Below are 26,313 nucleotides of genomic sequence, written 5' to 3' on the forward strand. Positions count from 1 at the left end.
CACTTGAGCAGGATCTCATACTGGCCGGCGTGCCAGGGCTGCACATTCTTTAGAACCAGGGTGAACACGTCCTCGTTCTGAAGCACCTCAAAGTGGCTGGTGTCGTTGGAGAGAGCTTTGCCGTCTCGGAGCCAGTGCACGGTGGGAAAGGGGTCGCCAGCTATGGCACAGGAGATGAGGACACTCTGGCCCAGGGAGGCTGTCACCGAGCGAGGCTTGCTGATGAACCAGGGCTGCGTGCCATCCTGAGGCTCTGGAAGTTGGCAAAGGGTTGAGTTAGAGAGGGAGGTCTTTCAGCAGCCAGGGTCCACTCAGTTCCCCGCGGGGGGGAGATTAGAAGACAGCGTGTTACCAAATAAGAACAGCTTGTCCAGAAACCACTTGTATTGCATATATAGATATAGCACATCTTTTTTTTATGGCAAATCCATCTTGGTTACATTCTCAAAGGATAACACTGATGTGACTTTGTATATCCAAAGCAAGGGAACGTAGCCCAGACGGTATAGGGGCCCTGGGCTGGGCAGTAACGATCTACATCAGATGTGATGATTAAGAGCTGTCACTTGCTTTGTGTGCACCTAACGTGTCTCTCCTCTTAAATGGAGGCTTTCTAAAGGCAAGGACCCTAAAAGGGCCACAACTCACGTCAAACGCCATGTGCCAAATTATTAACGTGTATTATGTGATTTCTCCCCTAGCACTCTATGCAGCTGTCACCAGAGAGGGCAGGGACTTGAGAAGGCAGGGCAGGGCAGCCCCACTCAGCCAGAGGCTGACGTAAGGTGAGGAGCTGGCTGCTGGGTCTGGGATGGGACTAAGAGAGCAGAAGGTCCACGGGGGGACCAAAGCAGGCTCATATGGTTTCCTTGCCTCCAAACTGCTTTTGGAGCCCATGGCAGCACCTCCCCCTGCCCGTGCCCCACTGGGCAGCCTCACCTTGCACCGTGAGCACGGCCTGGGTGCGGACCTCTCCGGCGCTGTTCCAGGCTTCACAGGTGTAGGTACCCGTATCCTCGGGGAACACCTCCTGGATACAAAGGCTGTGCCGAGCGCCTCTCTGTTCAAAATGGAAATCCTCCGACTCCTGGATCTCATTCCCGTTGTGAAGCCAGATGACCTCAGGGGGTGGGTGCCCTGAGTGGGGAGGAAGGGCAGGGGATCGGTCAGGGAGGTGCTTCCCTGGGCCCTGTGGCAACTCAGCACCCAGTACTGTGACACTGCACTGCATACTTCACTCTGTGCTTCAGTTTCCCCGGCCGGAATGCATTCTCACTGCACTGACCTCAAAGGGCTACTGGAAGGACTGAGTCAGCTCATTCAGCCCCCTGAGCAGCCCACTAGCACGGCAGATTAGAACAGCACCTGGCACAAAGAATGTACTCAATGCGTGTTCATTGTAATTATTTAACAACAGATTTGGGGAAACTAGAAAGAACCCAGAAGTGAAAAAGTACAATTTCAGAGATGAAAAAAAAAAAAAAACAACCCAAGAAAAATGGTTTTTAAAATTAAAATTCAAGTTGCCTGGTGATACTGAGTGGTAACAGGCCCACCGGGTTGGCGGTGTACGTGTTCCCTGCTCTGCGCTGCGTCACCTGGGGCGTGTCCAGGCCACACAATGGGGCTTCATGGTAACGCTCTTGTCAACTTTCACCAGCAGGGAAGTGCAGTTGCATTTCATGTTGCTACCAAACCAATGTTGTCTGAGGGTGAAGATGGGATCCAGCACATATAGAATTTCTAAACACAGCTCATGGGGAATAGCATTTTCAGTTTTTACTAATCTACTTTCCTGGGCAGTTTCTAGCCATTTGTTGGAGGCATTAACCAATGGCCACCAGGGAGGGTTTTCTCTGTGGTTAGAGCTGAGCTGGTATGCTCTGCTTCCAGAGGAACAGGGCTCCAGGATGGCTGCCGAGGGAGCCCGAGTGGTTCTGGAGGGGCTCCAGGAGAGAGGAGACCACACCTGTCTCCTGGGTTAGCCAGCGCAAGTCTGGAGGCCAGGTGCACAGCGCCTCTGATTTCTGTCACCTTGAGGAGTGTGGCCAGGGGCGCGGCCTCAGAGCGCTGCCTGGGACCATCACAGGCTGCCTCCAGCCTGCAGCAGCAGGAGGTTCACCCAGGGATCGCGAAGACTGTGAGCCCATGTGTTCATTTTATTGCTTCGGTAGCTGAAGAGGAACTAAAGACCCAGGGGGACTAAAGACACCAGGCTGTCAGAAGGACTCATCAGTGGCCAGTAACCACGGATGGAATGATGGGAAACTTGACTCCCCAGGCGTCTCTTGCTGGCCTTGCAAGGATTGTGACATCTCACATTGGGCTGCTTGCTAATCACATGGTCTTGTCACCCCCTCTCTGTTTTAGAACCTCTGCTCCATCTTCTCACCTTAAAATCTGACTAGAGAAACTGAGACTATCTTCCAAGAGTTGGGAAGTTCTCACATCATCTGGTTTTGCACCAGTGTTTGAAATCCACCAGTGACACTGGCCACACTGTTGTCACATAACTCCCTCACCCCTTGAGCTGTGGCCATCTTCTTCCCTGGGACTAGTTACTCTTGAATCCAGAAAACCCTGCTCCGAGAAAGCAGAAAAAAGGGACCAAGAGGCTCACTTCTTTGGGTCCACTGACTCATAGTCCCTGGGTGATTTTCTGGTGGGTCAATGATCGGGGTGCAACACCCACGCTGCAAACACGCCCACTTTCACAGACATCCTGAGGGGACAGACGCAGAGACAGACCTGACACCTGGACTGTCATGGTGACCTGGCTTCCGTCCATGACTTGGAGATCAGAGAGGCCCTGCAGAAAGAGGGGTGCGACGGGCTTGCCGGGAGCCACGGGCAGGAGGTACTCGCTCTTCCCGTCACTTTTCTTTTCTGTGTGGCAGACAACAGAAGGGGTGAACATCCATTCATTCATTTGACAAACACAGACTCAATGATCCCGGGGCACACGACCGTCCGGTTCAGGTTCCCACCAGAAACTGACCCCTAATAGATGAGGAGTTGGGGGAGGCGCTGGAGAGCACCGAGAACAAGGTGTGCTGTTTTCTCTGCTTGGCGTGACCGTGCTCTAGCCTGACAGTGGGGAAAGAACCAGGCTCCTGCAGGGCCGCGCCCAATCTAGGGTCCTCAGGAGAACTTCAAAGGGTCGGGGCAATACTTGGCATCTTATAAGATTTTTTTTCTTAAAGTTTACTTACTGTTTTGAACAAGTGATACCCTCACATGACACAAAATTCAAAAGGTACCAAAGAGTATGTGTCAAGTCTCCCATCCACCCCGGTCCATCCAGCATTTGTCCCCAGAGGCAACCAATTTTCAGTTTCTTATTGTTCTTGCTGGAGATGGTCAATGTGTATAACACACATAAGCAAACAGGCGTCATCTTTTCTTTTCTTTTTTCAAGAAAAATAGTAGCAGAGTATATATACACAATGCCTGGGCTCTTGCTTTTTCATTTAGCGATGTATCTTGATGTCTCTCATGGAACAGAACTGAACAACTTCCTCATTGCTTTCTGACTGCATGATGCTCCAATGTCATCTCATGAGATTTTGAAGCACCTCAAGAAAGCCAAACACCTATGAGAATGACTAAATTAAGAAGACTGATCATCTCAAACACTGGTGTTGGGCGAAGACGGGGGCCACTGAAACTCTCATACACAGCTGGTGGGGATGTGAAGTGGTACAGACCCTGTTGAAAACAGTTTGGCTGTTTTTTTAGAAAGTTAAATATACATTTACCATATGACCCAATGGTTCTGCTCCTGGGTATTTATACAGGAGCAATGAAAGCACATACCCATACAAAGACTTATACACATACAAAGACTTATTCATAGCAACTTTATTCCTAATGGCCCCAAACTGGAAACAACCCACACGTCCATCAACAAGTGAATGAATCAACAAATTCTGGACAGCCCTACAATGGAGTACTTCGCTGCAATAAAAAGGAATGGACGGATGATAGACACTACAAGCAGGGATAAGTGTCACAAAAATTACACTGAATGAAAGAAGACAAAGAAAGAGTACATACTGGATGAGTCCATTTATCTAAAATCCCAGAAAATGCAAAATGTGGCTTCAAACAGCAGATCAGTGGTGGCTTCGGGCAGAAGTTGGGGGGATGGATTGTAAAGGTGCACAAGGAGGCATGTCGGGGTGATGGAGATTCTTTTTTTTTTTTTTTAATTGTGATGAAGGTTTCATGGGTGAAGTTTCAAATCATATACCATAAATACAAGGTGTGATAAAACAATATGGTGAATGTTTAAATTAACAAAAAATTATTACAGGAAAAGACACATTTCCATTAATCCCCCTCAAAATAGTCCCCCTCCCTTTGAACACACTTATCCCATCATTCTTGCCACTTCCTGAAGCAGTTCTGGAAGTCCTCTTTCGTGAGTGTCTTTAATTGCACTGCTGTGGCTGCCTCGATGTCCTGATCATTTTGACTTTGAGGAAGAGCCAGAAGTTGCCCGGTGCCAGATCCAGTGAATAAGGTGGATGAGGACACACCATAATGTTTTTATTTGACAGAAATTGCTGTACCAGAAGTGATGTGTGACACAGAGCGTTGCCATGATGGAGGATAATTTATGGCACACTTTAAAACACACCTCTCAGCTGTAGCTCACACTTGACTGACTGCACCGAACAAGTTGAAACTTGTCACACACTGTTACTAAGGTTCGACGTGGCACTTCCCATATTGAAGACGCCTGCCTTTTCGTTGGATGGCACTTGGCAGCAGCATTCACCGTATTTTGTGATCAAAATGGAAAGGATCCGTGTCACACATCGTTTCTGGTACAATTTCTGTTATATAAAAACATTATGGTGTGTCCTCATCCACCTATTCACCAGCTCTGGCACCGTGAGACTTCTGGCTCTTCCCCAAAGTCAAAATGACCATGAAAGGTAAACATTTTGAATAGACTCAGGACATCGAGGCAGCCACGACAGCACAACTAAAGACATTCACGAGAGAGGACTTCCAGAACTGCTTCAGAAAGTGGCAAGAACAATGGGATAAGTGTGTTCGAAGCGAGGGGGAGTATCTTGAGGGGGATTAATGGCAACGTGTCTTTTACTATAATAATTTTTTAAAAATTCAAACATTCACCGTAATTTTTGATCACACCTCATATATGCAGTTTATGGTACATCAATATCACCTCAATAAAAACCAGAGGGGAAAGATCTCTCTCTCTCTCTCAGAGAGGGAGGGAGCACACCAGCTAGTCAAAGTCATAAACTAGAACAACTCTCTCGGTTCAAGGCTGGCCCACTCACCCCCATTCAGTTCTCTGGGGAAATGGGTTAACAAACAGGTTATTCTTGGAAGCCTCGCTAAGCTGGCTTTGACCTGCCTCATGTGAGCCCAAAGGGAAGGGGCAGAAAAGGGACTGAGCTGGTGTCATTCCCACACAGGACAGCCCTGGTGCAGGACGAGCTCACAACCGCCCAGTCTCTGATCTTGCCTTTTGTTTTGCCAGCCAGATGGCTTTGACCTTTAATAATTGTTTTTTTTTGTTTTGTTGTTGTTGTTGTTTTTTAGCTTTTCTGTTTTTGTCTTTTGATGGGGGTAGGGATGGAGAAGGCTACAAGATCTCTAACTTAAACTCTAAGTTTTGGGGGAAAACGACTGATATTTTGGGTACTTATTGGCACAGGGCCACAAACATCAGGTCTTCTCCAGGAAGCACGTAGCCATGGGGATCCATTTCCAGGGTGTTATACACACCTGAGAAAGGCCTAACTCCAAACCCGCCACTGAATTTTTATCTGTTGGCACTGAAAACAAAATACGGCCCATTGCAGAGCTCTCCCAGTGCAGCCTCTGGGAACAAGGATGGGAGAGGCTGGAAAGGCCTGGGAGGTTGGAGGAAAATTTCCTCCAGAGTAAGTGCAGTATGAAGGGCAAGGAGCTGGAGTGTAAGCTCAGTCAAGACAGGGTAACCACCCAGTCCATCAGCAGAGGATGGGGTTTCAGGTCCCCTGGCCCCGCCCCCAGCATTGCTGCCTTTGACAGAGGGGCAGCCAGGCAGCCTTGGCCTTGGCATGGGGCCTCGGGAGTGGGCTGGGGGGCCCACTACTGAAAATGCAGAGCTCTCGTTTCTCTGACTGGGCTGCAGTGGCCAGGAAAGCAGGCTGCCTCTGGAGAGTTGAGGAATTTCCTGTCTTGTACAGACGGGGAAGGCATGAGGACAAAATGTTTTCGCCTGTCCAGAGTGCTCCCTGCTCTCTCAGCCAGAGTCCCCAGCTACCCTGAGCTCCGTGCACACACTCTTATTCATAGGTGCGGCGGGAACCTCAGGCATTCCGGCTCCCTTTCCTTCAAGGCAGTGGTAGCTCCTCTTTGGCCCCTGTCATCAGTCGGGTCTCTCCACTGCCCAGTGTCCTGGCCTGGACCTTTGGCAAAGCCACGTCATCCTGTGGGTCTCGGCAAGTGGGGACCAAAGCATATCTGTGTCTCCTCCTCCTGAGCGGTGGCCTGGACACTGCCTGCACCCCTCTCCCGCCTCCGCCACTTCTCACTGGTTCTCTGAAAGCCACTGGAAAGCTACAGTCTGAGGCTGGGTTCTGGCCTCAAGCAAGTCACCGCTTCTTTCCGAAGCTCAACTTCCTCATCGATATATAACAGTAATAATGGTATCCATCCCAGGACGTGGGGAGTTTAGAGACAATATGTGCGAAGACTTTGTACGACTGTTCAGACTGTTCAGACCATCCCAGAGTACACTTCTGTGAGGCTGGCCTGGAAGCTGACTCACACCTATCCCCTTGGGCTCAATTACTTGGTGGGTTTATTATCAGCAGCGGCACCACAAATGAAGACTGGGCCCGCACCCAAAGATTACAGACTCATTTTTATATGACCTGAGGCAAATACTGTTAGGAATACAAAACCGTTGCTTAAAAATATCATGGGATATATCTAAAATCAATTGAGAACAAACTTTCACTGCTCTCCCTCCAGGAGAGAGAACAGAGTGACTGAATTTGTGGGAACTGGCCTGGGGCAGGCATTTAGTTCCAGGGTCACCCACGGCCCCCTGACCATGTTCTTTCTTCCCCAAGGTCCCACAGCCAGAAGAGGGACATGAGCGGGAGTCACTGTGCAGGAGGAACCTGTTCTCAGACCTCAGGTTGGGGTCACATGGGACTAGAGTGACTGTGAATCCACACTAGTGAGTGACTAAGTCATTCAACTGCCCCAAGTTCTTCACAGGGTGAGACAACTAACCAACCCTCCCTACAAACACACTCTGCGCTGGGATTAAGGCGCCAGTGAGGACCTCAGTTTTAGGGCGAGCAGCTTCCTTTAGGAGGCCTGAGAGAAGCAGCCCTAATAGAATCCTGGAACTCGAGCCCAACGCACCCCCACCCTCGCTTTACTGACCGAGAGGCCAGGTGTGCTCAGGGGAAGTGACCTGCCCAAGGTCACAGTGTCTGTTACAGGCAGACCTAGAGCTCATACCCAGGCCTCCTGACAGTAAGGCCGAGACGCTCAGGAGACTGTCTCCTCCAAGGGAACCAGCTTCTTCAGTGGCACCCAGGGGGAACTCTCCACGAGGACAAACCCAGTGCCTGCTGACCCGCACCTTACACCCTTGACAAGGGAGAAGTGCTAAAGCAGAGAGCAGGGGTCGGGGAAGCCAGGTAAAAAAGGCAATTTGTGTTCCACTTAATTGCAAAGCCAAACAAATTATTCTGGCTCATCTGTGGCCTACACACCATGCAGCAGCTTTTGCTCACTCCTCTGTGGCATTCGATAAGAGAAGAGACAGATGTACACTGGTGCTTTGAACCCAGAGCTCTGGCTGCATGAGCTAAAGCAAGCTCCCCACACTAAGCCTCATCGTTCTCTCCTCTAAACTGCTGACGAGACAGTCATCGTCATTACCGATGACGATCCCACATTGGTAAGCGGACGGTACATCAATACCATGCATGGTAAATATTGCCGGGTTTTTAGATGATCAAAAGAAATAACATATGTAAAGCAGCTAGAACAGTATCTGGCACATAATAACTATAAAAAATAAACGTTTTGTGCCCTTCCTAGCCCAACTGGTCTTTCTGGTGGAACAAACTCAATCTGACAATACTATAATGAGAAAAGTCCCCCCGAACCAGGACGTTCCCATTTAATCAGGCAGAGATCTGAAAGGGCATGGACAGCCGCCAATGAGACGACATGGTGACAATTTCTCACAAAGTTCAGCACTTTGAGATTCTCAAGGATGTTCATGACGCTGTTCAGTGTTATTCTCAACTTCCTGTGGTGTGGGACAGATTGTTTCCCCATTTGACAGCGGGGGGAGCTGAGGCTCAGAGAAAGAAGCTGGTCTGTCCCAAGGTCCTGGGGCTGGTATGACCAAGAGGCTCCTGGTCTGGGATCTCTCCCTCCACAGTCCTGAGAACACAGGCCGGCCACCTAGATTCCACAGGGAGCTTTCTGTCATTGTGTTCATGCCCGGAGTCGCTGGCTACCCTAGAGATACACTCTTGTGGGGTTGTGCTTTAGCTGTCGTCTGTCACGGTTCTGGTTCGTGGCAGGGGTAGAAGAGCCAGGGCCTGAGGCAAGGCCCTCCGTGGCGAGGGCGCCTCAGGGAACCTAAGGAGGGCAGAGAACCTTGGGGACAGCAGGCACGGGCTGTGGCACACAAATAGCAAGGGAGGGGTTCCTGGGACCTAGGGACAGACTTGCTACCCAGCTCAAATGGGGCCAGACTAAATATACCCCAGGTTTTTCCCACAGCTGTTCTTTCGGCTGCTCTGCTGAGACCAAGCCCAGAGAAGGCCTTCTCTCTGGAATCCAGGAAGGGCTGAGCCTCCGTGAGTTACTGGCCTAGGATTAAAGATGCAAAGTGAGCGGATCTATTGCTTCAGTACATGGTTCCCTGGCCAATGACTTACCACTCACCGACTCACTCCGTCATTAAGCGGAGTTGCTAGCTATGGGGCACTATTCCATTCTGAGAGAAAATAAAAAGGACCAAGCCTGTCCTACAGTGGGAAGACAAGAACGAAGATTAAGAAGATTTGTAAGCAGTTTATTGACAGGTAGACATGATGCCATCGAGACTAAAGCTGTCAACAGGACTTGAGAAAGGGAAACAGTAGGAGACAGGGAAGAATAGAGAGAGAGAGAGGAGAGAGGGAAGAGAGAAGGAATGTGGGAGCGAGATGGAGGGGGAAAGGAAGGAGAGGGAGAGAGACACATGGCTTTCTGATCCCACTGACCTCACATCCCACTGTTCTTCCTCCTGTCCATTTTTGCTCTGTTTTGACTCATCAGAAACTGGTTTTTTGGGGGTGTGTGTTTTTAAAGTGTGTTTTTCCAGGGCCCATCAGCTCCAAGTCAAGTCGTTGTTTTCAATCTAGTCGTGGAGGGCACAGCTCACAGTGGCCCATGTGGGGATCGAACCAGCAACCTTGGTGTTATGAGCACCACGCTGTAACCCACTGAGCTAAAAGGCTGGCCCCAGAAACTGTTTTTGAAGACAGCTCCTATTCATGAACTGAAACATTCAGTTCTTGCTCTGGTGAAGCAAAAGTATCAGGCAAATGACTCAACAAGGTCCCAGAGCAGCAAAGTAGAAAGCACAGAGGTGGGATCAGTTGGACGCCTACGGCTGCCGCATCTTAGCTGGGGTTTTGGACAGCTGACTACCTCTGAGCACCCATTTTCTTCAACCGTAAAGTGTTCATTCATTCAAAAGTGGAAAGAGGAGTTGTTACGGGAATTAAAGAAAACAAACCAGCTTTTTAACTGACGAGATTTTCTATCAAAACAATGTTCTTCATTAAAAACACTAACGGACAGAGGTTTTAGTTTAAAACACATGAATTGGTATTCACCCAATATTATATTTTTGAAAAGCTTTTATTTGGAGAAAGTGTTAAATACCCACACAACAGGTGCAATTTACCTTTCTTATTAATTCTTACACAATAACCTGTATAACGCTTTCCTCACACCTGGAGACGTGAACGAGGCCTCTAGCTTCTCTTGGGCTTGAAATTAAGAACCTCCTCCAGCCTGTGTCCCAGTGTCTGGCTGTGATCTCAGAATCTCCCTCCATACTACAATAATTCTCCTGTCCTTACCTTCAGAGTCCTTCCTTTCCATTGTATGGGTTTAGCAGGAAAACCAACTCTGAATTTTTCCTTGGATGTATTTTCTCCACCTGCCAACTTTTATTAGCCAACACGCTACTGTCTGAAGCACCATGTTTCTGGATCTGAATTTGCATTAAATGCACATGTTTACTTGTGAATAGCTGAGGAGTTTTCCTTGAAAATAGCCCTCTGCAATCTGTCAGCTCATTCAAACTGGTTTCAGATTCAAACAAAAAATTGTGGAATGTTACATTGAAAGTGTTTAAGCAGATGACAGAGAAATAGAAAACAGAGACAGGATATTGGTAGAAAACACCCGCCATCTAAGAAGCTGCCCAGGGCTGTCTCCTGCAGAGGACCTCTGCCTGTTGCTGTCACAGCCATTGACCAAGTCCCATCCCATGTCTGTCAGCAACTTGAGAGCATTCTGGATTCACGGGTGGTCACCTTATGAAAATGGACGTGGAATGGCTCTCCTCCACTTTCTAACATTCCCTCTCCCAACACTTCTCAAGCAGGAAGACACACAGACCTCTTGGAAAGTTAGGGGCGGGGAAAACAATTGTCTTTATCTCAGATCTACTACCGATTTTCCTTAAACTTGAGCCTGAGCTATTCTGCTTAGTCACTACAATGCAAAATACCATTCCAACAGCAAATCTGCTTCACTCCAAACACTGTTATACTATGGAAATTCAGTAAATCACCAACTGAAGGAAGTTCTAGAAGCACAGTCCCCCCTACCTCCTTTATTTGGTGCTCAAAATCCAGCATGGTCTAGGGAGGAAGACTTGCCTTCTCCTTTCCCTAAATGCATGAACTGTTGGCTCCAGAGGACTCATCAAAGGAAGGCTACCATCACTCAGTGGACGTGGAGCCCAGCCTCTTCCCATTTGCAGGGTGTCTACGCAAAGTGCAAATCCCCGGGGAGGTATCTGACTTCTCTCTCAACAGAAGTCCTAACCAAATAAGCCTACTTGGAGAGTCAGTAGAATATCTACATCTGAGGCACACACAGAGAGTCTTCCCTCATAATCCTGCTCTCTTTTAGCTTTTCTTCCCCACTGACTTCTCTAGAACCTAAGAAGCAAATGGGAAGAGAAGGGTGCAAGGAAAAGAATGAAAGGAAACCATGACGTAGGACATCCCAGAAAAGATCTCTGACCAGTAATGATAGGGTAGCTGGATGAGCAGCGGGAGCGTTGCAGCCACGGCCTTCATACTGCCTTAGAAGTTCTCATCAAACTCGAAACGTCAAGGTAGAGCATCCAAACCACCCAATGTTCCCTCCTGATGAGGGCCTGGAAACCACACTCTTCACCACACTGTCACAGCAAGGCTCACATTTTGCCATTAGGAACACAAAGCTGTAATTCTGGATGGCATTTCTGACCAAGGACTCCAAGCAAGTAAATGGTAGATATGACCTACAGTGGGCTGTAGACGGTTATAAATGTCTAATTAGTAAAGTGAGGCTCAAGTTCTAGGACACAGACACAAGTGTCCAAATATATACTTGGAAGTCCTTCTGTGACACGAAGGACTCACATGTCCAAATTCTGTGGTAGCCAACCTATTTAAAGCGAAAATATTGGTTTTAAAATAATTTCATATTTAATCGCTTACCTTCTTAGAATTTAAAAGACTTTTGGACAGATCTTTTGGGTAGACTGAAGTTCTCAAGAAATAAAAAAAATGTTTAAAAAAGAGACAAACTAAAACCAATGTTTATCCTTGTCCTTCATTCAATTTCTCTTTAGCTAACACAAGTATTAAAAAGTTTTCTGTGTTTTTAAACTCATGGCGGGCAGGGTTCATACCTGACACCAACTGGACAGACTACATAATGTCCCAAGTACCTGGGCATAATTTAAGAGAGAGGAGGTGGCAGCCAGGTCTTCCAATGACAGAGGCTGCCAGCCAGTCATTGCTCAAAGCTGCCCTGCAGGGGGCCTGTCACTACCCTGAAAAACTGGGCGTCAATGACGCCTTCATTTGCAAGAATGGCTGACTTTGCTGGTGCCCACTGTTTTCCGTAGGAGCTCTTCGTCAAAACAAATACGCTAATAAATACGCTTATTAAGTTTCATTTTTTTTCTAGAGACGTTAAAAAAATAAAAGTAAAAATCCAAATTTTATGTCTTTAAGCACCTTTAAGAAGCCCAGCAGACCTTCACTGAAATAAACAAACCATTAGGCTGAAAAACTATGTCAACATGGGTGCAATTAGCAGGTTAATAAATCTAGTCCCGTAAGAATTTTAGCCTGACAAAGATACTCCAAGAGGAGACAAACTAAAATATTCTTGCCTCAGGAAGCCCCCCACCAATGAGTTAGTCCAAATACACTGAACAATTTATTTTCATTCAGGTCTTGCTGGGCCCTGCAGGAATTTGGATTAATTGTCCTTTAGGCTCCATCCCGGGTCAGAAGGGAAGGGTTTCACTGCCTAGTTAACTACTGGGGATTTTTTTTCCTTGAGTGGGGGGAAGGAAAGAAGGAACATTTGGTGAGGGGCTCTTGCGAACTAGTTTGTGGATTTCCTGTACCTTCCCGTGAGCATGGAGCCCCCAGGCAAGTGAGGACGTGTGTGTGGGGGGGTATGCTCCTTGCATGCTGGGGAGACTCACAAACCTCAGTTTGCTGTTTCATTCATTCACTGAATACACGCTCACATGGCTGGCCCTGCTCTACCTGCAATGATAAATAAGGCATGGTCCCCACCTGCAGGGAGCTTACAGTCTGACAGGGAAGACAAATAAACAAGCAATTAGAGTAAAATTTCACAGAATATAATGTTTTCTCCTTGCCCCTACAGGCCCTGCATGATGTAGCCCTGCTTCTCTCTGAAGTCTTCCTTTACCCCTTGCTGTCTCACTGCTCCTTGAACAGGCTGACCTTGCTCCTGGCTCAGGGCCTTTGCTCTTGCTGTACCACCAGCACGGAGCGCTCTTTCTCCAGGTCACTGAAGTCTCTGCTCAGAAGTCACCTCCTCATGGAGGCTTCTTTCATCCCTCAACTAAAAGCGGACCCCTTTCAACCTCTTTATTCTCCTTCTCTTAATAGCACTTGTTAGTGTTTGATTAAACCAGGTGCTGATTGTTGCCCGTCTCCACATCAGAATGGAAATGCCACGAAGGCAGATCTCGTCAGGCTTGTTCACTGCAGCCTCCCCAGAACAAAGTAGATGCTCAATAAAGATTTGTTGCTAAATAAGCAAAATGACAGGGGAGGTAGTAGAGCTGGTAAGAGAACTCATTCTGGGGTGATCAGGCCTCCCAGAGGAAGTGATATTTGTGGGAGGAAATTAGCCATATTTTGGGGGGAAGGGGAACAGAGGAGAGGAGGCAAAGAAAGCAGGGGAAAGTGGCTGCAGAAATCATGTTAGAGTGCTGGGCCAGCAACTTCTGGATGATTGCAAAACCTTGGCAAAAGGCTAAGGAGGTGACAAAGAGTCCCCATGTCTGGTCTTCAGCAAAGTATCTGCTGAAATCTCCCACTGAGCTTGCCTCCAGCAGAGCGGCCCTCAGAAACAGCTCTGCCCTGGAACCCTAACAACCCAGGGGGATACTTTGCTGACTGGCGCCCTCTTGTGGCCAGAACCCTAGAATGGCATGCCGGAGACCATGCCTTTAGTGTCTGGCCCAACACTTCCCTTCTCTGATCCCCTGATTCTCTGTCCCTCTTCCCAAAACACACAACCACCACTGTGACAAAGTTGACCCTTTGGTAAGATGGCTCCTTAGACTTGGCATTTTAAACTTTTATCTTGTTTAAAGGTTGGGGCTCCGTGGGACTGTCATCCTAACAGCACACCCTTACTGAGTACTTCCTATGTTCTGGGGATGTTATGAATATTCATTCAACCCTCAAAGTACTGCAGGGTGACTATCAGTGTCCCCATTTCACAGAAGAGAAAGGTGAGGCCCAGAGAAATGAACAGCAGCCTAGGTCAAAAGAGGGGTGAGCAGAGGATCAGAATGCACACCCAGGCAGTCTGCTCCACATTCGTGCTCCAACTGTGGCCCGGAGCCACACTGAGGCCACAGAAAGGCCAGGCCTGGGCAGCGAAGGGAGAGGCTGGAACAGCGGCAGGCACAGTAGGGAACAAATGCCTCCTTTACCATCATCTCCTACCCCCTAAAAGGCCCCCAGAGAACCTGAGCCAAAGGAGCTGCCAATTAAGTAAGAAAAACTCCACAGTTTGTGGAGTGAGGATGGTGCAGGATGTGGACTCAAGCTTCCCAAGTGCCTTGGGGCACGGAGCCAGGGGTGTCACTGTGCCAGGCTCAGCCGGCCCCAATCCTGTGCAGAGAGCCCCAACGCAGCCGGCCTGAGCACGTGGCTGCGTCTCTCAGCCTCCTTCTCCATTTATGGTATCTGAGCCTCTGGCCTTCACGGGCCAGCAAATCCCCACACTGGGAAGGGGTTCTCACTCACACAGGGCTGCTCTCAGAGCAAGACCAAACGGCCCTGGCAGACTCCTTGCCGGGGGCCTCTCCTGTTTCTGCTTTGAAACACTTGGATGGGTGATGAGGCAGGCCCCACTCCTCCCACAGACCTGAGGCAAGAATGTTAACCACAAAGACTTCTTGATCCTTCATCTGGGACCCTCCTCCCCCCACCCCCGCAAACACAGACTTCAGCGGGACTTTTAGCTCAGCTGGGTCTCTCTAATCCAATCTTAACACAGGCAACCTGGGACAGGCACTGGATTAGCTGGGCTATTGGCTGAGGCTAGCGAGGACAGTTTCAATGACACGGCCATCGCACGCCATTCTGGCTCTCTCTGCCATTACTAGACTTTGGGGTAGGTCACGTGGACCTCCAAGAAGAGCTCCTTGGTGGGAAGAGGAGAGCTGCTCTCTTGGCTCAAGGAGTCGAGGCTCAGATCTGGTCTTGTTTCCTTTTACGTCTCATCACCACCATTTCCCCAGGCTCCTCAGTCAGCCATGAAATGAGCTCTGTGAGGATAAAGCGGTTCCGTGTAGAAACCGAATTGCTGGCTGACAAATTCCCTGGGGCCGGCGTCAGGTTCCGACCTGAGTGTGAAGGGCTTCCTAGAAGGAGGGGAGGTCAGGTCACGGGTGACGAATCCCTGCAGGGGCACCTCAGAGAAACTGGAGAGGCCAGGGAGCATGCCCCCTCTTGGCAGGGAGGCTCACAGAGCCGGCGGTCACGTCCTCGGTCAGCGACAGTCCCTTTATCCCTGTGGGGCCGACGCTGTCCAGCCCCGAGGGCCACCCTCCCGCTTTGGGCCAGGGGACGCACTCCTGCTCTGGAAAGGGCAGGCACAGAAATGGGCACGGGTGTGCAGTCACGAGGATCTGGGTTTGAAAGGTCAGTTTGACTAACTAGCTTGGCGTATGAGGCAAGTCACATTCAGTTTTTGAGACCACCCCCGCCAGACCCCTCTGTGTAAAACAGAAAAAGCACCCCCACCTCCGCAGAGCTGTTGAAGTCCAGATGAGAAAATATGGGTGAGGTGGAAGTACTGGACCCAGTAACCAGCACATGATTTTTCCCTTGCCTTTTTTAGTGAAACCCTCTCCTGTGGCCTTCTAGAAGGCAGCTGCTCACATTACAGGGAGACTTTCCCCAGGAGGCCTGAGCCCTGGGGACAGAGTGAGGACACATGGTCCTCCTGCTGGTCCACAGGGAAAGCAGAGTACAGCGCACCCAGTCCAAGGCCCCAGGCCCCCGCCACACATAGGAGCTGGGGCCCAGGGTGAGGGTGGGGAGTTGGCGTACCTGAACATCCGGAACCCAAGAAGCACTTCCCCGGGGACTGTTACTACCACGTCTTGAGTCCTGTGGCTGCCCCGTGACAACTTGGGACTAAGTGCTTGGTAGGGATCAATGCAGGACCATGATAATCAGATTACTGGACACCAGGCTGGTGATGTATTAAAAATAAGCCTGGGGTGGTGGGGAGGAGCAGGGGCAGAAGGAAAAGGGGGACAGCCTATGGCCTTCTAGAATCTCAATACTGGCATTCTGTTATGCAGTGTCCCCCAATGTGTGAGGGGTCATCTGAGAGCCCTAAGACCTAAGGGCACGGGGTTCCTCCTCCAAGGTCACCTTTCAGTGTGTGCAATCTCCTGCCTCACAGATCGGGAGCCTCCGGAGCCAAGGGAGTCTTTGCCGCTTCCCCCTGCATCTTCCCTCGGCCCTGGGGGTGGGGGCTGGCCTTTGCATGCCCATCTCCCATGCCAGACCCATGTCGCTGTGAACTGCAGGAGGCCGTCTCCTCCACCTGCCTGCCTTCAGGTGCAGTCCCTTTCTCCAAAGCAGATGTGTTTGCACAAGCTCCTACCGTGGACAGTGACCCGGGCACTGCAGGACGCCCGTCCCAAGGTGTTCTCGGCCACACAGGTGTAGGTGCCATCGTCCTCCGGCAGGGCGTCCTGGATGTGGAGCTCAGCCACCCCCGCCTCGCAGGTGGAGTGAGCATACTGGATGGGCTGCTCTGTGGAGGGAAGCACAGCCAGGCTCAGGCCAGGGAGCACGATTGCCGGGATGTGAGCTGTGTCCTCAGCAGAGCTGCTGTGGTCAGGGCACTGATGCGCCTCATGCTCCCTCAGATCCACTGAGAGCTAATGACGTGTCAAGGCCACACCCAGCCACCTGGGCAGAGGCCTGTGGGTGGACAAAGAGGCAGGTGCTAGGGAGATGAAGGAGAGAGCGGCTGTGTGGGGGGAGGAGTGGGACGGGGGGGGTGAGGGGGGGCTGGAAGGACTCGGGGACGGGTTCTGGAGGCATTTAGAATGCGGGAGGGAGAGGGACATAGTTCTGTGCATTCTGTGTAAATAAATAGTCCCCAAATCCACATCCTGCACTTCACAGCATTCTGAGCCTGGAAAGAATCTTACAGGGTCATCTGGCCCATAGCCCAGCCTCAGGCAGAACAGACCTCGCCGAAACTGAACTCCTGGCTCCTTTTAGAATTCTCCAGAAACGATTGCATTTCCCATTGCAGATATTTATCAGAAACCTCAACCTAATGCTGAAATTAGGTGCATTTCTTTATGTAAATAGGTGCATTAAGGGTTCACGAAAAAGGTAAATATGGGGAACTAAAAATGACTCTGGCCCCTACTTCCCAGAGTCCCTTCCACAAGGGGCCCTTGATACAGGATGTCAAGTCCTGCATGGAGACAGAAGCACATGCTATGAACTTCAGTGGCTTCCTTAATGCTGTATGTTTCTGGGACTTTATCATTCCAGGCGATGAGCTTTCATTTCCAGGGGGAAAAAAATCTCATTACTGAAGAGTCTGGCCTTAGAGCAGGAATGTGTCTGTTCGCTATATAGGAAGCAACTGTCAGTTTCGGCCTTTGTCAGGCCCCAGGGTCCCGGTTTGCACTTCATAAAACTGGGGGTGGGAGGTGGGGGAGGGAGAAAGCACAGAAAGAAGTCCTCTCCCTGCAATGCAGTGTTTTCTTCTGCACATAGCAACACTTCATGTCTCCATGACAGCCTGGCAGAGACTGCCAAGCACGCCATAGGGCCCGAGGGAAGAGGTTCTGCCCGGCCCAAGACGATTCAGAAAAGGTGGCTGGGGGCTAGGAAAGGCAAGGGCCAGGATCCTGCTACTGAGCAGATCAAACGCCACTTTTTGTTTTTATTTTTTTGTGAAAATGACACCCCAAAACCTCTCTTCCTTGAGAATACCAGTATACCCCCTGATTTGCTGTCAAAGGGCTGCTGCTGTTGAAACATGCACTGACAAGTTGTTTGAGAGCTCTCATTTTTCTGGAGCATAACTCATTTTGGCCCCACAAGCATGGGATGAAATGGTGCCCCCAGAAAAAAACTGTTGCCTCAGGGCACTCAGAATTGGGAAACAGAACTCTTCCCTCTCTAAGGTTAAGACCAGTTAGTGGCCAAGAGAATCCAGTTTGACACGATCGCCCTCTAGTGGTGAGCCTGTGGAAATGCCAAGATTCACCAAGAAGAAGAAGGTGCGTTTGCTTTTCAGCCTGGAGGGGTGCAGAGTCAGCCAACTACTGTTTGTGGACCAAATCTGACCTACAGCCTGTTTTCCTACAGCCTGAAAGCTGAGAATAGTTTTTATATATCTTAAATGGTTGAAAAAAAGTCAAAGGAAGACTATTTTATGATGTGAAAATTATATGAAATTTTCATTCAGTGTCCATAAGTAAAGTTTTACTGCAACACAGCCACACTCATTCATTTACTCATTGTCTCTGGCTGCTTTTGTGCTACAACAGCAGAGCTGAGTAGTTGTGACAGAGACAGTACGGCCTGCAAAGCTGAAAATACTTACTAGCTGGCCCTTAATAGACAGTTTTTCATGACTGCAGGACTAGACTCTGAGTGAGGCGGAAGGGAAACTTTCTTACTCAGATCCATCACTAGTCCTTAACCTCCATGTCTGTTACAGCCCCAAGGAGGCTGCCTCCTTGCAGTTTGTGAGGGCAGGTGACAGGAACTCTGTCCTTAGTGAGGGTGGAGGGAAAGGAGACGTCAATTCTCACTTATCTGCCCAAGAAGCTCACACAGAGGAAGACTCCATGGCACCTTCTCTCACTGACTAAAGCCAATTTCTATCAAAGCCTAACAAACTATACCAATGAGGAAGGGTCACAGCAACACGTCAATGGCGCAGAAACAACTGGGGGCTATCTGGTGCATAGGTGACGGGTGCCACTGCATAGGTGACGGGAGCTGCTGCATAGGTGACGGGAGCCGCTGCATAGGTGACGGGAGCTGCTGCATAGGTGACGGGAGCCGCTGCATAGGTGACGGGTGCCACTGCATAGGTGACGGGAGCTGCTGCTTCCTGAAGGAGCCTCTTCTACAAGCTGTGAGAGCTGACCAAGCCCCAAACCTTCTGTTTCAGCCCCTGTCCTCACTGACAAAGCAGCCAACGCCCAGAGAGGTAGCGGGCTCTCCAAGGTCACCCAACCACTCCGTGGCAGACAGGGACAAGCGCCCCTGTCTCCTGACTCTTGGCAGGTGTTCCTTCATCCTCCCTGGTGATCCCTGAAGCAGACCTTGCTCAATTTCATTGAATTTATGGACTGTTCTCAGGTCTAAAATTAGAGTGCTCCCATACTTTTGGAATTTAAAGGCCTTTTTAAAAAGAGAAGGATGATAATACATGAGAATTAATTTTTTTCAAAGGATATTACTTGGCAAAAAAGAAAAAACAAGAAAGGTGTCATGTCTCCATAGGACTATAACATTAATGAGAATTACTGGCCTGTGAACCTCAAAAACAGGTGCCAGTAAATAAAACATGAGGTCCTTGGAGCAACTTTAATGTGGTTCATTAATTTGATGGGTTTTTTGTTCATTTAGTCACTCAACAAATATTTATTGAGGGCCTATGATGAGTCTGGCCATATAAAAAGGAATTAAATTGTGCACTTATCTGCCAAGTCCTTCGTTAACTGTTTTACATAAAGGATCTAATTTAATTTTCACAACCGCCACCCTGGAAGGTAGGTTGCATTATTCTCATCTTGCAGGCAAGGAGCTCAAGGCTCAGACAGGAGGAATAATTTACCCAGGATCCCCAGCCAGGCACTAGCAGACTCCCAGGTCCCATTTTCTCTCTGTACCTGTGCTTCCTTGTTAGGCAGACATGGCTCAGAGTGATCAGTGGGGAAGTCAAGTGAGAATGCAGGCAGGACCAAAGGGACCGGGGCAGGGGGCACTCACCATTGAGCAGCCAGGTGATTCGGGGCACTGGGGTTCCCTTCACCGAGCACTGCAGCACAAAGTCCTGGCCCTCAATGATGGTGCAGTCCCTCAGGACACTGGAGAAAGAGGGGGCCACCTCCACCACGGCCAGCCCTGCGAGGGCAAAGAACAGACAGGCCATCTCAGATCACAGCTGGCCCACTCTGATGACTGACGGCAGTCATCCCACGTCTTGCAGGCAGATGCCTCACTGCCCTGGGCACCCAGGGCTTCCTCGGAGGCCTGGCTTTGCCTTGTCTATCTTCATACTTGGAAGCAGGACTCAGGCACCTCCTGTCTTGTCTTGATTTTGCTCCCCTGGTGCACCCCCAGAGCTCCTTCCCACCTTTCTTGGTCCTACTCTACTTCCTAGTGTCTTTTATCTTCCTTACGTTCCATTGGTGATTGCACAGTCTTGTGAATATCTTTTTACATGGAGAGGCCACATGCCCACTGGTGAGAACGTTTCAATTTTAAATTAGTATAATTATTTTTTCCAATTCCAGGTTTTCCATCCTAGGCCATTGGTTCAGGATGGCTGGGGGCCTGGGACTGTGCATTACTAAATTCCCTCATGATGCTGATGCATCCTAACTGAAAGCCACATAGCTAAATGTTCCAGAAGCCTTCTACATCGGTGAACTGGGGAGCATTTTGTAGATTGAGGGCCTTAATTAAGAGCAATAGGGATGGATCATCTTTTCTACAACAACCAGAACATGCTGCAGAAATGTCAAGATGGCTGACAGCTGCAGAAAGATAATGAGATTTGGTGATTAGAAGATATCTCACTGGGTGCTTTTCAAGAGACGCTATTTAATACAGTGCTAAGGAGAAAGCCATATTATATTTCTGGGATTTGAGGGCAAAACTAATATTTGAGGGCTTACTATGTGCCAAGCCCTTTTCCAGACGTGAAGCTAGTGACTTTGGACAAGTCACTTAACCTTACTACAGATTAGTATTCCCATCCGGAAAATGGATGAAACTAAAATGATCTCATAAGGTTGGTGGGATAACTAAACGGAACAATGCAAGAAACGTATCAGCACAAAGCCTGGCATGTGGAACTGGCTTTGGGTGGACCGTTAGCTGTCATTATCAGATGGAAGCTGTGCACAGACACTATACTTAGCAGCAAGTTTGGGGGTTAAAGAGAGTGGAGCTAAAGGAAAATATCTTCTAATCTGTTGAGCAGAAGGAAGATTTTCTTTCTTTTTCAGCATGGGGAAGACCAGAGCATGCTTGTAGGGAGAAGAAAAGGGCCTCTACATACAGGGATGGTGGGATCGTAAATCATTATTAGTGACAATCTTTGCGGAGATGGGAAGGGATGGAAAGAGAAGTCTCGGTAATGGAAACAGACAGCTCTTCTGCAGTGATAGGAAAAGGGAGAGAAAGAGGGTGCTGCAGGAGAGGCTAAAAGAACACATGGCGGATGACCTGCATCCAGGTGAGGTCACCTGGAGAAGTTCCAGAACATCTAGCGTCTCCAAGAAGAGAATTAAGCAGCAGTCTGGAATGGCAGAGTAAGGACTTCTGAAAACACACTCCTCCACGCTGGCAAAAAGTCAAAACCAAATTTTTCAGAACTCAGGAAATTAGCCAAAGGTTTGCAACATTCTGAGGAGCATTAATTCAAAAACACACAAACAGCTGAATCTTGGCAAGACCAGCAAGCTTTGTGGCATGTTCAGTTCCCATCCCCCTTGCCCCAGCTCGGCTGTAGCTTTAAAAACCAAACATTCTCTTTCACCTCCAACTTGCTGCAAGTACAGTCTCTATGCACAGCTTCCATTTAATCATAACGGCTAACACTCCAGCGATAGCCTGCTGGTTTTTAACCTTTGGTGCACAGGGTGCCATGTCGGTTCCCTGCCGAACCACAGAGAGCCCTGCAGGATGAGCTCAGGCTCCTGGACCTGCGAGCTCTGCCTACAGGCACATGTCTGAATGGACTGGATAATACCCTCCAAAGGAATTCATGAACAAAGTAAAAATCCCAATTAAGAGGAAAATCAATGGTACACAGTGAAAAGTAAGACTACCGCCCACCCTGATCCTATGGACCCCCGTTTCCTTTCCTAGAGGCAACTTGTGGACCCTACCAGAAATGTGTTATGCACACACAAGCATCTGTTTACATATATGTAGAGATTTCTTTTTTCGCTTTATACAGATAGCGTGTGATACACATGTCTCTGTACTTGGCTCTTCTCCCTTATTAATGTGTCTTGGACACGTGTCACCATCTGAGTCTAGAGGTCGGCCACATTTGTTTACTGGCTGCATGGTGTCCTACTCTGTGGAGGAACTACTAAATTCTTTCCCTTTCCTTCTTGTGTTTTTTGGGAAACGTTTATTATGGCAAAATTAAAACACACACAAAAGTAGAGAAAGCAGTCTAGTGAATCATCATATATTTGTTTCTCATCTTTAATAATTATTAACTCATGGCCAATTTCATTTCCTTTATACCCCCACCAGCTCCCATCTCACATGGATTATTCCTGAAGCAAGTATCAGAAATCATATCATTTCACCAGTAAAAAAACCTCACTTTGTATCTCTAAAGTATATGGAATTAAAAAAATAAGCACAAGATCACCATCACATCTTAAAAATGGCACTACAGTTGACCCTCCATATCTGCAGGTTCCGTATCTGCAGAATCAACCAACCGGGGATTGAAAATATTGCCAAAAAACGTCACCTTGTTGCTGCTCTGTAGTATGGAGTGTGTACTGACCATGGACAGACCTTTTTTTCTTGTCATTACTCCTTAAACAATACAGTGTAACAGTGATTCAAATAGCACTCACATTGTATTTGGTATTAAAGGAATCCAGAGATGATTTAAAGAGCACTGGAGGATGTGTGTAGGTTATATGCAAATATTACGCTATTTTCTAGAAGGAACTTGAGCATCCCTGGATGTTGGTATCTACAAGGAGTCTTGGGACGCCGCCCCTGCAGATACCGAGGGTCAACTGTAATTCCTTCATATCAAATATCTTTTTAAGCTCAAATGTTTCCGATGTTCTCATTAAAAAAAATTTTTTTAAGGCATCTCGATCAGGATCCACACTAAGTCCATATATTGCAAGTATTGATGTCTCTTACATATCTTTTCATCTAAGTTTTTTATAAGTTGTCTTTCCCGTCTTCTTTTTGCTTGCAATTTATTTGTGGAGAAAATGGGTAAAGGTTATTTGTCCCATAGAGTTTCCAACAGCCTGACATTTGCTGACTCTATCCCTGTGGGTTAGCATGTTCCTCAGCAGTATGACACGGGTCTAGGGTTGCTAAACAGCATTTAAAGAGAGGGGGCAATTTTATAGAGAGATAGGTGGGTACAAAGATATTTATCATAGCTTTGTCACAACAGTGAAAAAATGGAAACCATCTACACGTTCAGTAAGAGCACACCTAAATTAGACACATTGTTCTATGAAACATTACATGGCACCAAAAATTATGTTCTCAAATATTATTAAATAATATAGAAAGAAACAGTATAGAAAGATGCTTATGTAACATGAGCAAATTAGAATAGAAAGCGGTATACAAACAGCACAATGCCGAATTTGTTTTAAAAACATTAAAACATCATTTATTTCTGAGTCATAAGATCATATATTGTTGAAATTCCCCACGATGAACACTCATTGCTTTTATAAACAGACATTACAACAAACATAAACGATGTGGCGTGCCACATCATCTCCTATTACTCTAAACTTTTGGTTCCCTGTGGTTCCAAAAGTGAGTCATGGAGCTACTCAGACAGCTGAGGAACCAAAAAAAGGTAGCTCTCAGCTGGGCTGGGTGTGGGGCCTGGACATGTTTATTTTGAGGTGATTCTGATAGGAATTCCTGATCCAGAATCACCGTCCTGGAGCAATGACTTTGGCCTTGGCATGTATGTGGGGCCAATGTTTCTGTTCGGTTGTGCACCCCGGGCAGAGGGCTATGGAAGTGACCTGGTGCAATATATGAAGCCCCCCATGAATGGTCCTCCCTCAGAGAACCCAGAGGGGCCCAGAGGAAGGTACTCACTTTTCACCAGGAGGGTCCAGCCACAGGACACCTGGCCTCGGACATTGGAGGCTGTGCAGCTGTAGTTCCCGCTGTCCCTTGCCCGGGCTCTCAGCAGGCAGAGGTAATGAGACCCACCATCTTCATAAATCTCAATGGTGCCTTCTCGTCTCCTCATAGGGGCACCTTCCAGGAACCAGGTCACTTGGGGCTTCGGGATCCCTGAAACTACAGGGCCAGGTGAAGGCCGTGAGGCCCCCTGAGAGCTCACTGTGCTTGTGGGGTGGGGAGGCGGTGAGGGTGGGGCGGAACCTGAGGGAAGGGCTCAGTCTGGTGTGCGGCAGCCCTCCGGCTTCAGTCCACGTCGTACCCCTCAACACTCTACTCCACAAAAGTAAACATCCCGTGATAGAGGCCGGGTCCTTGGGGAGGCGGGACACAGGGTGACCTCCAATTCTCTAGGGGAGCCAAAGCCAGCAGAAGGGACGAAAGAGAAGACCCTGCAGCCAGTGATGGAGATGCCCAGTTTTCCCCTGGAGGTGGTAAGAATAAGGGCACAGGGCTCTATCCAACAGTGGGTAGTGGGCCACTGCCGGGTGTTTCTCCAGAACAAAGGAAGTTACTAGACTGAGTCCTTCCTGAAGGAAGACCCCTGTAAGGTGGCTGCCAGGGTGGAGGGGATCCAAAGTGGACACAGGAAGCCCAGGCCACTTTGCTGAAGGAAGGGAGCTACACTGTGGGAGCCAGTGACCTGAGTTAGCCTACTCACCCTCACATCTGAACTTGACTGTTTGATCTTCACGGACTTCCTGGCTCTGGGGCTTGCTCTCAAATTTGGGGAATGTTGAATCCCTCCGGCTCTCCATAGGGATTTTCCTGGTGGCAACCCTGCTCACAACTTCTTGGCTTCCCATGCCAGACTGCCTGGTGGGGAGCGTGGCTGGAGGGGGACCAGCTGGCCTTTCCCTCTCTTCTCTGGAAGGAGAGAGGGGCCCCACGGCCGGTGCTCTTGGTTCTGGCTGGACTTTCATGGTCTGCAGGGTGATGGTGCTGGAAGTCTTCTGCAGGATGGGGGCCCTCAGGGCCTTTCGAGGTGAGTCCCCAGATGGCTCCAGCTTGGATTCCCCCAGGGGCTGAGATTGGCTACTTGTGCCACCTCTCTGGGTGCTGGAGCAGTTCTTGCTGCCAGCTGCAGTCTCCAGGCTGTTCAGTTTTGGCCCCTGCGTGATTCCGTTGGTCACTTCCTTCCTGATATCTGAACTGGCTGCCTTTGTTCCCCTCACAAATGACCTGCTTGGTGTTGGTGTTGGTGGTGGTGGGGAGGGCAGTGGGGAAGGGGGAAGGATAGAATGATCACTAGGTTACTCACAAGCATTACTCACCACAAGCACAGATTCCAGGGGTCACAAAAGCCCACAAATGAAGCGAGAGTAAGAGCAAAGGTCTTTCTCTGCAGTTTTCTCAGTTTCCCAAACCAGAAAACAAGCAGCCATTCCTGACACGCCCCCCATCCCCAATCCCAAGCCTGTTCTATCCACACTCATTCAATCTGCCTCTTTTCTCCACGACTGCCACCCGAGTTCAAGCCACACAGCCGATTCCCCTCGTCCACCGGGCCCTCTCTAACCTATGTTCCACATAGCAAGCGTAGTCAATCTTTTAAAACAGAAATCGCGTTATGTCGTTTCAAGCTTAAAGACGTGCCAACAATTTTCCCACTATATTAAGAATAAAACTGAACTTCTCACGGCAGCCTGCCAAGATGCCCCTACGTGCGGGGGCTCCGGCTGCCTTTCTGGAACCTCACAAGACACCGTCTCTGTTGCCTACCAGGCGGCAGGCACGGGGTGTTCCTTCGGGTCCCCCCAGTGCCCACCTCCCACCTCACCGATTTCACACACGCTACTCCCTCTGTTTGGAACACTTTCTCTCTGAGCTTTTCTTCACCTAGCTAGTGTTACTCTTCACAAGCCTGAGCTCGAACATCAAGTTTTCAGAAAGGGTTTCTCTGACCCTCTGATCTAAACCAGCGCTTCCCTGTTATTCCCTGTTATTCCTCCTTCCCTGTTATTCCTCCTCAGAGAAGCATTACCGTTCACAATTATGTATCTGTGCGCTCTGTTTAAAGCCCACCTCGACACCAGGTGCCTGCTCACCCCACACACCCAGAGCCTGGCACCGAGCCTCGCACACAGGGAAGCAAGGTCCTGAGGCAGATGCTGGATGAGTGAGTGGATTCCGGCCTGGAACGTGGGAGGCACCCTTCCAGAGCAGAATGCCCTTCCTAATCACCCTGACTAGTGAAGATACTGAGCAGACACCGAGAAAGACCATGGCATTAAGTATTTGAGAGTGATGGCAAGCCTGACAGAGAACCTGGATGTCATGTTATAATAGAACGAAACAAATA

General features: G+C 48.9%; 1 protein-coding gene across 1 annotated transcript in view; it reads right to left on the reverse strand.

Annotated features, from left to right (window-relative positions):
- MYLK (myosin light chain kinase) overlaps positions 1–26,313 on the reverse strand; it is a 173,416-nt gene that overhangs the window by 83,168 nt on the left and 63,935 nt on the right. The window contains exons 8-14 of the mRNA XM_033090623.1: positions 24,673–25,193; positions 23,925–24,131; positions 19,845–19,979; positions 16,471–16,623; positions 2,749–2,886; positions 940–1,137; positions 4–253 (exon numbers count right to left, since the gene is read on the reverse strand). Coding sequence (XP_032946514.1) covers positions 4–253; positions 940–1,137; positions 2,749–2,886; positions 16,471–16,623; positions 19,845–19,979; positions 23,925–24,131; positions 24,673–25,193 — 1,602 coding nt within the window. The remainder of the gene's footprint in view (positions 1–3; positions 254–939; positions 1,138–2,748; positions 2,887–16,470; positions 16,624–19,844; positions 19,980–23,924; positions 24,132–24,672; positions 25,194–26,313) is intronic.

Source organism: Rhinolophus ferrumequinum, chromosome 2 (genome assembly GCF_004115265.2).
Source record: "Rhinolophus ferrumequinum isolate MPI-CBG mRhiFer1 chromosome 2, mRhiFer1_v1.p, whole genome shotgun sequence".
Lineage (NCBI taxonomy): Eukaryota > Metazoa > Chordata > Mammalia > Chiroptera > Rhinolophidae > Rhinolophus > Rhinolophus ferrumequinum.